At 34.9% G+C, this 12,885-nt stretch overlaps 1 protein-coding gene across 4 annotated transcripts in view; it reads right to left on the bottom strand.

Moving 5' to 3' along the window:
* Positions 1-12,885, bottom strand: part of SLC39A10 (solute carrier family 39 member 10) — a 111,141-nt gene that overhangs the window by 30,511 nt on the left and 67,745 nt on the right. For all 4 annotated transcript variants that reach the window (XM_007115955.4, XM_007115957.4, XM_007115956.4 and 1 more), the window contains 2 exons: positions 7,775-8,799; positions 5,639-5,846 (listed from right to left, as the gene is read on the bottom strand). In XM_007115955.4, coding sequence (XP_007116017.2) covers positions 5,639-5,846; positions 7,775-8,788 — 1,222 coding nt within the window. In that variant the 5' untranslated portion in view covers positions 8,789-8,799. The remainder of the gene's footprint in view (positions 1-5,638; positions 5,847-7,774; positions 8,800-12,885) is intronic.

The raw sequence follows: 12,885 nt of genomic DNA, 5'->3' as shown, positions 1-12,885 counted from the left end.
TGAATGAATGGCTTAAGGAAATGTAGTATATACATGCAATGGACTAGTATTCAGCCACAAAAAGGAATGAAGTTTTGATACATGCTACAACATAGGTGAACCTTAAAAACATTATGCTGAGTATTTCAAAATAAAGAAGAGACAGAAAAGACAAACACTGTATGATTCCACTTATATGAACTATCTAGAATAGTCAAATTCATAGAGACAAAAAGATTAGAGGTTACCAGGGGCTGGGGGTAGGGGGGAAATGAGCTATTGCTTAATGGTTACACAGTTTCTATCTGGGGTGGTGGTTAAAAAAAGTTTTACAAGTAGTGTGATGGTTGCACAACATTGTGAATGTAATAAATGCCACTAATTTGTACACTTCAATGGTTAAGACAGCAAACTTTATGTTATATATATTTTACCATAATAAAAAATAGTTAAACAGCTAGCTAAAATTGCAAAGTCAAAACTAAACCTGAAGTCCTTCCTGAATCCACTGTTTTCTCCAGTAACTCACAGTATTTTCAGAGGATTCTTGGCCAAGTGATTTATTTATCATTTATGTATTTATCCCCAGGGAGATGGCTTCACATAAAAGAGGATTTACAAGAAAAATAAGTATAGGGGCTTCCCTGGTGGCGCAGTGGTTGCGCGTCCGCCTGCCGATGCAGGGGAACCGGGTTCGCGCCCCGGTCTGGGAGGATCCCACGTGCCGCGGAGCGGCTGGGCCCGTGAGCCATGGCCGCTGGGCCTGCGTGTCCGGAGCCTGTGCTCCGCAGCGGGAGAGGCCGCAGCAGAGGGAGGCCCGCATACCACAAAAAAATAAATAAATAAATAAAATAAGTATAATTAAACATAAAAATAAGAAGAAATACCATTTCAGATAAATCAGAAATTTTCTAGATATTTTGTATAGATTACAACTATTCCATCACAACTGTTTCATTAGCTAAACAGCCCTATTATTATTCCATAAGTGTATGTTATTACAGATACATGTTTTCTTATACTGACTTATTAATTTTTAACAGTAATTTTAGTTTTCTAGCACTAAAAATTTAAGGAGTAGTCATTCTCCTAACTTAAATTTTCTTCAAGGAAAATTACGATTTCTTTGAACTATGAGAAGTAAAGTTGTTTTGAATTTATTGTACTTGAAATACCTTCCCGTGCTATTTAAGTATGTACTTATTTTTGGACTTAATAACGTACACATTTAAAGCTCACATAAAAACTCTATCATAATTTCCTAGGTGTAGAAAAAAGGCAACTCAGGTAATAAAATTTTTCTGATTTTCCACCAAACTATTGTGTTTTTTCGATCACAATTTGGTATAAAGCCATAAAAAAGCAAAATAACAACAATAAACAACGAACAATAAAAGGAATCTCATAAAACTTATACCACACTAACACTATGCAAACTATTAAGTACAACTAGCAAATGTTTTCTTTATTTGTACCCAAGATACCATATGCAATAAAAAATGCTAAATGTCTGAAATAAGCTTCACTTATTCTGCAAATTAGGTCTCTTAAAACGTTAAAGGTCTTCAAGCTTAGTTATTCACCAACTCCCTTTCTCATTATCTAGAGAGAAAATGCATTCTTTCAAAAAGAAGCGCTCATCTGTGGAAACTTTCTAATTAACTTGGTTCAAAGCATGTGCAAGATGGCAGTTTTCTACACTGTTTCAGCATTTTAATTGGCAGAAAATGCTGAGCGGCCTATTCACAACTCCCCTTGATAATTAACCTAGGGTCAACTCTATGACTAAATGAGCCAATCTTGTGAAACAAACGATTCCTACCATACACAGTATATAGCATATTTGGTTTACAGCAGTCTCTGAATAGTTAATGAGGTAGTAGCTGTGTCACTATGGGAGATTTATACAGAACAAGTTAACCTTGTTTAATGGTGCAGCAGTCATTGAAAATAATTACTAGCAGAGCATTCTCTCTAACAATTATTAACATCTATCAGGACATAATTAATTCAAGCTTCATTTCTGAGAATGTTAATAACCACCTGCAAACAACTAATCAATATTCACTATTAGTAAAGTATTTGTTTTCAAAGCAAGTACAATTTCCTCTAAGGCTTTTCATATTTAATAAACTGTAATTTTCAACATTACTATAGTCAAGCATCTGTCAGCAGCCTTGTTAAAATATATAGATTATGTCAATAGTACAACATAGACAACTCGAAGTCATAACCCACAGCTGATGAGAAAACAAAGAACTAGAGTTTTTTTAAGAAACCTAGAAACAGAAAAGGCTATTAGTTTTAACTCCAGATGCCACAATCTTGTCAGTCTCCATTTTTCCCCATAAAGAACAAATGTATTTTATTTGTAATTAAGTTAAATAATCTTAGACCTAGCTTCCCCTTTTATTCCTGCCAGTGAGAATTTATAAGCACCTGAGAGAGACTGTGGCTCTCAAGGTGTTTACTCATCTACAAAGATCAATGAGCATGAAGCCAGAAAGAGGACATATTTTGTCTATCCAAAGATCATTATTCAAGTCTAGCATGTGAAATCACTTTTCTCTGCCTTTCCAGATCTTAACAGACTGAACCCAGCTTGTCTACTAGAAGACTATTCTCGGGTTTGTTTGTTTGTTTTTTTTTAATGACTAATCTACACTTATAGTAATACTTACTTATATCAATATTTATCTCTACCAGTTTCCTGTCTATGTCTGCATTATCTGTCAAATCACTAACACTCTCCTTATCTCCCTATCATTTACATTTTAGCAAAGCACACTTAAGAACCTTTTCAGCAGGAAGCAGTAGAGCACAGCATACCAGAAGAGCATAGTGGTTACATTACAGGTTTTAGATGGAGAATACTCTAGCTCCTATCACAGCTCTGCTGCCTGGCAGCTATGTGACCTTGTGCATGTTACTTAACTTCTCAAAGCCTCCTTTCCTCAGCAAAGAGTAGTAAATAAAAGTGCCTATCTCATGGGTGTAACAAATTAAATTAAATAACTCTTGTAAAAGTGTTTAAAATAGCACACGGTAAAGTTCCAATAAATATAGGCTATTATGATTAATTTATCTATTCTGAAGTCATTTTCCTATTGCAAAGAAATTAACCAAGAATAGGCAGGAACCTAGGAGACTTAGTTATGTATTGAGAGCATTTCTTTTTATGTGTACTCTTTTAAGCTTTAAGGAATGTCTCTATCTCATATAAAACTCATACTAGAATGTGATATTCTTAAACATGTCTACCTTATTGCTACAGTATGAAAAAATTTTAAATGCTGCTCTTTCAATCTTTCATCTATTTTATTGGAATTCTGTTTTCAGCTCATATTCGTACACATCAATTTAGTCATTTTAATTACTATGCAATACCACCACTATATCTTGGGCATTTCAACCAGAACTGCATTCATCATGATTTTGCAAATGATGAAGTTCATGAAATACAACTCATTCTAAGTGAGAACACTGTATTATCAAAGTACACTAGGCTGACTTATAAGTGTTCTTCCTAGGTTAGAACTGAAAGTTTATAGACTAATATTAAGCAATTTATTCATTTAATCGATATATGAGTGCTTACTTTTTGTCCAAAGTACCCTTTATCTTAGGCACTAGGGATGCTGAGATGAAAGACCCAGTCACTTCCTTTAAGCAACTAAAGTCAAACAAAAACGTAACTAATCCAATTATGAACTCTGTACCATGATGGAAACATCCAGAGAGTATCAAGGTAGGGGACTTAATTAAGCCTAGGATGGTCACTAAGTTATCCCAGAGAGACTAATCCTTGGGCTGAATCTTTGAGGAATCATAGTAGTCAGCCAAGTAGGGAGGTTTACAATGTGAAAAGGCGGAGAGGCATGAAGGCAAACCAGCATAATCTATTATCATGAGTTTGTTAGGATTAGAGCTAAGAGGGAAGAAACGAATGGTGGAGGATAAAGATGGAAAGGTAGATAAGCATGGATCATATTCTGGAAAGCATGATTGGGGGAAAAAAAAACAACACTCTGAACTTTGAACAACATAGCATAATGCAGTATTCTAAAATATATGAGGAAAAAGGTATAACTAGCACATCACATCAAATCCATGTTCTCATAACTATTACTGCTTACAATACAAAAAATGTAAAGAAAAATACTAGAGATCTAATGAAAAATATTAGTGTAATAATATGTGGCAAAAATCATAAAGGTGATACCAGAATTAGCTAAATTTGGAAAATAATAGCACAGTGACTGACCAGAACATTTATCAGACAAACCTCAGACTTGGTGGGTTTTATCATTTATTAGGTCTGGGAATTGGGGGCAAGTTACTAAACTTTTCTATACCTCAGCTTCCTTATCTGTACAAACAAGAAACATACAATAGCTCCCTCACATAATAATTCACTAATCATTATTAAAATTTACTAAGAAAAAAAAAAGCATGTAAAACACTCAGAACATGGATATCAAAATGGTTAAACTTCCCAGGACTGAATCTGACCACTATCACTCACTAGTTCTGAGACCCTGGGAAAGTTATTAGGGTAACATTCTCCACCTCATAAGACAGTTGTGAGGAGTAAATGAACTGAGTTTAGAACAGTGCCTGCAATACATGTTTGTTAATAAATAAAAGGAAAACATATGTATTAAATAAATGCCGGCTATCACTAAAAAGAAAAATCTATGTCAGATTTTCTCCTTTGCATTTTAGAAAGATAAATCTAGCTTAAATGCTAAGCATGACCTACAAAGGGGACAAAAACACAGGCAGGGAAGGTTATGAAGGCATTTCAACAATTCAGGAAAGAACCAAGGAGGATCTGAACTAAAGTTATAACAGAGTGGATACAGTTGGAAGATATTTAAGACTCAACTGGACTCGACAACTGATTATACAAGGGAAAATAGGAAATGAAAACTAAAACCATAAGAGGGGAAAAAATCAAAGATTTTCAGATTTTATCAAAAGAATGAATTGGAATGGCATTTGGGATTCTGTAAGAGGTACAAACTTCCTGTGGAGTAGAAGTTCCAGAAATATTAGGTGGGAGGTATCTGTAAACATCAAGGTGGAGCAATCTAGCCAACTGGATATGATGAAAAAGAGCCTAGAGAGAAGTTTAAAAATAGTTTTGGTTTTACCCATTTGGTTGTACTCTCTAGAAGTGCCCATGATGAAGTTCATGTGCCAATCACTGGCATTTCTGAGACATTCCTAGAGTTTTACCACACTGGCTTCCCTTTTTACTTCCTTAGAAACTTAAGAATCTTTTCACTAGAGCCCCTCACCCTGCTAAATGTTAAGTAATTATAACATCATATAACTTTAATTAGGGGTCCCCTTATTAACATTTGCCCATAAAGAAGAATCTATTTATGACAAACCTGTATTTCCTTTCTAATCTATTAGTTCTCTGTCCGTAGCAAAACATTCCTCTGTAGTGCCAGAAGAGATTAGTAAACTGTATTGTGCCTCCTTGTCTTCCCCCAATCTTTTCTAAACACACATACCTAAACATGATTAAAACATACTGAAAGTCACCAAAAGGAAAGCAATCATTTGGAATTACTTCCTCATTCAATTACATTAAAAAAAAATAAGTACAGAGACATTTTTGAGGAGAAAGAACTTAAATCTTTCTTACCTGATGCCCCTATATTTGCCTTATCTTCAGGAACCAGATTTTTATCTTTATTTAAATCTTCAACTAAAAGTTTGTCGAAATGCTCAATACAAAGTCTGCTGTCGATTTGATATAACAAAGCAGGGCAAAGGTACGTAAATAGATCAGGTGAGATTGGAGAATTGGCCCGATGACCATAGTATTTTAACAACTGAGTGACGTTCAAACACTGCAAGGAAATTGATAAAACAAATTAAGTAAGAGTACTTTAAGAAGATTATGCACAAAAAGAAAATATTATATAGTAAAATATATTCTAAATATTATTTGAAAATAATCTGCAATATATAGATACCTATTACAAAGAATGATTTTTGACAGGAATTTATGATAGGAGTACATTCAACTTGATTATCCAAAACTTTTAATAGACTTGAACCATTTTCCACTGCAACATATAAAAGATGACGACTCTGTGCCATCAATAAGAATGACTTAGAACTATATTCCCAAGATCCTTAAGGGGTGAGGAAAAAAAATCACTTCCCTAGTCAAAGTGCAATCATCAATTGCTCAAGATTCTTATTTGTGAAACAGTGTTAAACAGACTGAAGAGTTCTTTAACAACTTCATATGAAAATATACAGGGATACAGACATTTTCACTAAGGTACCCCAAAAGAATATCATATAGGGGAATTCTAGCCCAATGCTAAAACTGGAGGATTAAAAAAAAGGCAGCTTTATCCACTGGTACTTTAAGTACAAAATAAAACAAAGAAGAAAACAAGTAACAAAAAATTCTGGACCCATCATATAGTAAAAACAAATATCTAAAATTGAGGCAAAGGAGATGGCACTACCTCTTTTTCATACATATGCACTCTGGTTGCATGCTTGCTTATTTTATCTATGGTACAAAAAAACAGAATCAAAACATACAAACAAAAAATTGATTTTTTTCAGGTCTTTACATGAGATACTACTACCCTATCCAATGCATAGAACATTTCCAGAAATCTTGAAAAAATCCTCAGTATGCATCAGGCCTATGAGGATACAAAATAACAAGTCTGATGATCCAGACCCCACAAGTAGAATACAAAAAGTAAACATTATTGATAATGTCTAGTTATTATCAACAAGACTCTAGGATATTACCCATAGTAACAAATTAATATATTTCTTTAAAAGTACACTAAGATTTTTAAATTTGCTAAAAACCAAATATCTAATGATTTGTCCAGTAAATAACAAAGATATTTACTTAGATGTAAAACACACTTCCATAATAAGAGACAGAAACAACAAAGGTTGAGGTCATTTTCCACATTAGATGGTGCTGCTTTTTATACATCCGAACAATAAACAAATTCAACAATTTTTTTAAACTTTAATGAGGGCTAAATATAAGAATACATAAGGGTGTTGATATACTTTTAATGAAACAAAAATGTTTTTAAGGTGAATAGTTTTTTTAAAAATCAAGAAGGAACCAATCAAATGTGAAAGTATTCAAAAGAGCATGAAAATTTAAAAGAAAAACAAAACCATCCCATTACTATTGGAGTTTCCCATTATTATATCTTTTTGCATTCACTGTACATCTGTTGAAAGCATAAGAAAAGACTAATATGAGCAAGTAGGTCCTATGATAAAGTGACAGAGAAAATAAACCTACCACACGTGCAAAATACCTGACTGTGTAGCTAGATCAATAACTGGGAACCACTCCATAGTTAATAAGTTAACAATTATGAAAAAAAACTGTCTAGTCACTTCCCAAGAAAACAGTTTGAACAAAAAAAAGTCTTCAATTTTCAAATATCTAGAAACCAACTAACAGTAACAACATGTAAACTAATTTGGGGAGTCAAAATAAGTCTTAAGCAAGAGAGTAAAATAAGGAACAAAAATAAGAAATATATTTTCTAACGAACTTTAAACATTTAGGAATTGAAGGAACCCAAATTTGAGAACAAACAATGCAAGTGAAAATGCAGATAAAAATCTTTAATCTGATTTTGATTCCTTAATGTATTTTGCAACTGGAAATCAGTTTGAATATGGTTGACTATTCCTCTGTTACTTCTCTTTTTACCTAAAAATGCTCCACAATCATCTGAGAATTACGGAGCAACCATCTTGTTCTGCTTACCTCATGTTGCCGGTCATCTTCATTATGATCTTTGTGACTAGCAGCTGAATAAATTGCACTTTTTTTAACATGCGGTGCTTCTCGCTTTCTAGTATGTCGAAGTTCACCTTCATTATCAGGATCAAGATCTTGGTGTCCATGACCAGGATCATGACCATTATGTTCTGGAAGACGTACATGAAAATGACCTGGGTTATGTACACGATCAGGTTTGTGGACCCGATTATGCTCGTACTGTTCACCCTGATCATGGTTAGGGGGAAACCCTGGTGTAATAACCTCAGAATTTTCATTACTTTTCTTCCCTTTTCTCTTCTTCTTTCCTTTCAGTAGCTTACTTTCAGATTGTTCCTGTGTTTTATTGGTCTCTGTAGAAGGTTCGTGGCTAGGCTCCCCATGCTCACTGTGAATAATGGAATCATTAGGAAAATGGCGAGTAGTATTATGATCAAGGTGATGACGCAAACAATGGTGATGACATAAGCGATGATTATGGTCATGCATATGTTTATCATCAGATTTGACAGATACTTCAATTGTCTCTTTCTCTGGATCACACTTATGGCTTCTTTTTGTTGATACACTGGTCACAGTTTGATTTTCTGAATTTAAATGACTATGGGCATGCTGGTGGTTATGTGAGTGAAAATGCTTTCCCTCTTGAACTGCCAAAATATCTAAGTGAGAAACATGATCGTGGCCAAGATCCTCATGATTAATCTCAACTACTTTTATCTCTCCAAGGCCCAAGTTTGTTAAAAGTTTCTCCAGACCAAAAAAGGATAATCTTCCATTTTCACCATAACGATCAAAAAGTTTTTCAATATAATATTTTTTTTCATTTTCAGCATCCAGCACTGAAAATTTGCTTGACTCCGATTCTGTCATTCCACGATGGTGTTTGTGATGCTCTTCAGAACCATGGTCATGTTCTTCATGGCAATGGTTGCAATGATGGAAAATAAATGTCAGCAAACAAATGAGGCAAAATTTTGTGTGCATATGTACCTTCATTTCTATTTTTCCTAAAGGGAAAGAGAAACAAGCATTAGTTTATACTTATGCACATTCAAAATAAACATAAACTTACCAGCAATTGCCAATTCACTAGGCAAATTGTTTTACCCCATTTCTTTCACGTCTATGAATCATCCTTTCCTTCTTCAATCTCCTATAAAAAATGGCCCCTTTTAATTTATCAAAATAGTGTACAGCCCTTCAAATTAATACAAATTTGCTTAAAACTCACCTGCAAGACTACTCTGACTCCCTTTAAGCACAATACTTTATAGTCTATATACATTTATAGAGTAAATGTTGGTTCCTTCCTATCTGGTCCTTTACAAAAAAGTTTACCCATCTCTGTTCGTGAGGTCCTTCCTGGTCAGTGCAATAAGGCAGTAAGATGAAATGCGTGATAAGATATGTAAAAATCAGAAAGAAATGAAACTGTCATTATTCACAAATGGCAGGATTGGGTATGCAGAAAGTCCAAAAGAATCTATAAGAATTAATAGGTTAATTTAGCACAGTTGCTGGATTTAAGAACAATAACCTAAAATCAATTGTATATCTCTACACCAGCAATAATTAGAAAATGAAATTAGAAAAAGTTTACCATTTACAGTAGCAAATAACTAGAAATAAATCTAACAAAAGATGTGCAAGACCTTTTCATTAAAAAGGATCACATATTATTGAGAGAAATGAAGGACCTAAATAAATGGATGGCTTTATTACATGTTCAAGATTGGATGAGACAGGGCTTCCCTGGTGGCGCAGTGGTTGAGAATCTGCCTGCCAATGCAGGGGACACGGGTTTGAGCCCTGGTCTGGGAAGATCCCACATGCCGTGGAGCAACTGGGCCCATGAGCCACAACTCCAGCAATAATTAGAAAATGAAATTAGAAAAAGTTTACCATTTACAGTAGCAAATAACTAGAAATAAATCTAACAAAAGATGTGCAAGACCTTTTCATTAAAAAGGATCACATATTATTGAGAGAAATGAAGGACCTAAATAAATGGATGGCTTTATTACATGTTCAAGATTGGATGAGACAGGGCTTCCCTGGTGGCGCAGTGGTTGAGAATCTGCCTGCCAATGCAGGGGACACGGGTTTGAGCCCTGGTCTGGGAAGATCCCACATGCCGTGGAGCAACTGGGCCCATGAGCCACAACTACTGAGCCTGCGCGTCTGGAGCTTGTGCTCCACAACAAGAGAGGCCGCGACAGTGAGAGGCCCGTGCACCGCAATGAAGAGTGGCCCCCGCTTGCCACAACTGGAGAAAGCCCTTGCACAGAAACGAAGACCCACCGCAGCCATAAATAAATAAATAAATTTAAAACAGGGTGGGAAACAGGAGAAAAGCATCAAGTAGGATTTATAGGAAATGAAGCTTGGTAATAAAAGTTTAAAAAAAAAAAAAGATTGGATGAGACACAGATCCAATGTAATCCCAATCAAAATCCCAGAAATAATTTAATGAAAATTGATGAGGTATTTTTAATGTTTACATGGAAACAGAAAAGGCCAAAAATGGACAAGACACTCTATCTACCAGATACTAAGGACAGTGTGGGTATCTGGTGTAAGAACAAATAAATAAATAACATACTCTAAAAATAGGAAAGATTCTCTTTTCCTTGGTGCTTGATCAACTAGATTTCCATATAGAAGAAAAATAAATTAAACTTGACCCCTACTTCACACCATATGTAAACATCAATTATAGATGGATTGTAAATGTAAATCTAAAACAGTAAATTTTAAAGTAAAACAGGGTCCAAAACTGTGCTTCCCAATATGTTAGCCACTTGTCAAGTGCAGCTACTTAAATTTAAACTAACAATTAAACTAAAAATTCAGCTTTTTGGGAGTTCCCTGGCAGTCCAGTGGTTAGGACTTAGTGCATTCACTGTGGTGGCCCAGGTTCAATCCCTGTTTGGGGAACTAAGAACCCACAAGCTGCGTGGCACGGCCCAAAAGAAAAGCCCCCAAAACAACAACTGTTTCTCAGTCACCTAATTACATTTTAAATGCTCAATAGTCACATGTAGCTCATGGCTACCATACTGAACAGTGTAGACAAAGAACATGTCAATCATCACAGAAAGTTCTACTGGACAGCATGCTTCTCGAATATGGAAATATGTGAGTCATTCATGCAATTTTAAAGTTTTCTAGAATAAACAGGTCAAAGTCATCGTCATCCTATATTTTATATAACCCACTATATCCAAAGTATTATCATTTCAACATGTAATCAGTACAAAAATTATTAATGAAATTTTTACATTCTTTTTAATACTATGTCTTTGAAATCTGGCACGTATTTTATACTTACAGACATCTTAATTCAGACTAGCCACATTTCAACAGCCACATGTGGCTACTGGCTACTGTACTGGAAAGTACAGATCTAGAAGTTTTTTGTTTTTTTTTTTCCCGGTACGCGGGCCTCTCACTGTTGTGGCCTCTCCCGTTGCGGAACACAGGCTCCGGACGCGCAGGCTCAGCGGCCATGGCTCACGGGCCCAGCCGCTCTGCGGCATGTGGGATCCTCCCAGACCGGGGCACGAACCTGTGTCCCCTGCATCGGCAGGCGGACTCTCAACCACTGCGCCACCAGGGAAGCCCTAGAAGATTTATTTGGGAGAGTAGCTTCAAGACCTTTAAGATAGGACATAATGTGCATTATAAAGGAAAGACTGATAAAAGTATACTACATTAAAATAAAGAAATTTCTATTCATCAAGAGTTATTATTAAGAGACTAAAAAGGTAACAACAGATTGGGAGAAAATTATGGCAATGTTACTAGTCAAGAATATATAAGGAATTTCTACAAATCAATATGAAAATTATGAGACAACTCAATGGAAAAATGGGTAGAAAATTTGAACAGGCACTTCATAAGAGGATAGCCAAATTACTAAGAAGCATATGAAAAGATTCTCAACCTCAATAGTCATCAGAGAATTATAAATTAAAATCACAAGTAGATACCACTATATACCCTCCAGAATGAGTAAAGTATAAAAGATGTAGGCAAGAATATGGATCAGCTGGAACCTGCATATATTGCTGGTGGGACTGTAGATTGGTATCATATGGAAAACTGTTTGGCAGGATCTGCCAGGAGTTGAACATAAGCATATCCACTCACATAGCAATTCTAGTCCTGGATATATGCAGAAATACATGTACAGAGACACAAAAAGACATGAATGAACATGAAAGTTCACATAACTATTATTCATTATAGCTCAAAACAGGAAAAAGGCCAAATGTCCATCAACAGTAGAATGGATAAATAAAACAATAATTTTACAATGGAATACTGCACAGGAATGAAAATAAAATCACAGATTCACAGATTAACACAGATGAATCTCACAAATTGAGACTGAGCCAAAGATAAATGCTAAATAAACTATAGGGCAAAATTCTATTTATATAAAATTTAAAATGGGCAAAACTAAACCACGACAATGATTATTTTTTGAAGGGAAGGTAGAGGGTGATAACTGGGACTGGAAATTGTAGTAATGTTCTCTTTCTTTACTTGAGTAATGCTTACACAAACATGTTACTTTGTGATAATTCATTGTACTTATTATACTCTGTGTACTTTTCTGTACACATACTGTACTTCAATTAAAAGTTTTTAAAAATCAAATTTTCTCCAGTGAAAACCAATTAGAAAATGTAATTATAAACAAAAATTATTAGGCTCCTAGAAATAAATAGAACAAGACCATTAAAAGGAGAAATGTATATGACATTATTTGCAAAAACTGGAGAGACACCACCTACATGGATGGAATAAATGGCATAACATTGTGAAAATGACTCTACTACCCAAAGCAATCTACAGATTCAATGCAATCCCTATCAAACTACCACTGGCATTTTTTACAGAACTAGAACAAAAAATTTCATAATTTGTATGGAAACACAAAAGACCCCGAATAGCCAAAGCAATCTTGAGAACGAAAAATGGAGCTGGAGGAATTCAGACTATACTACAAAGCTACAGTCATCAAGACAGTATGGTACTGGCACAAAAAGAGAAATATAGATCAATGGAATAGGATAGAAAGCCCA

This window comes from Physeter macrocephalus, chromosome 2 (assembly GCF_002837175.3).
Source record: "Physeter macrocephalus isolate SW-GA chromosome 2, ASM283717v5, whole genome shotgun sequence".
NCBI classification, from domain to species: Eukaryota; Metazoa; Chordata; class Mammalia; order Artiodactyla; family Physeteridae; genus Physeter; species Physeter macrocephalus.
The sequence above is the reverse complement of the archived record's forward strand: the minus strand, read 5'-3'. Positions and strand labels throughout refer to the sequence as shown.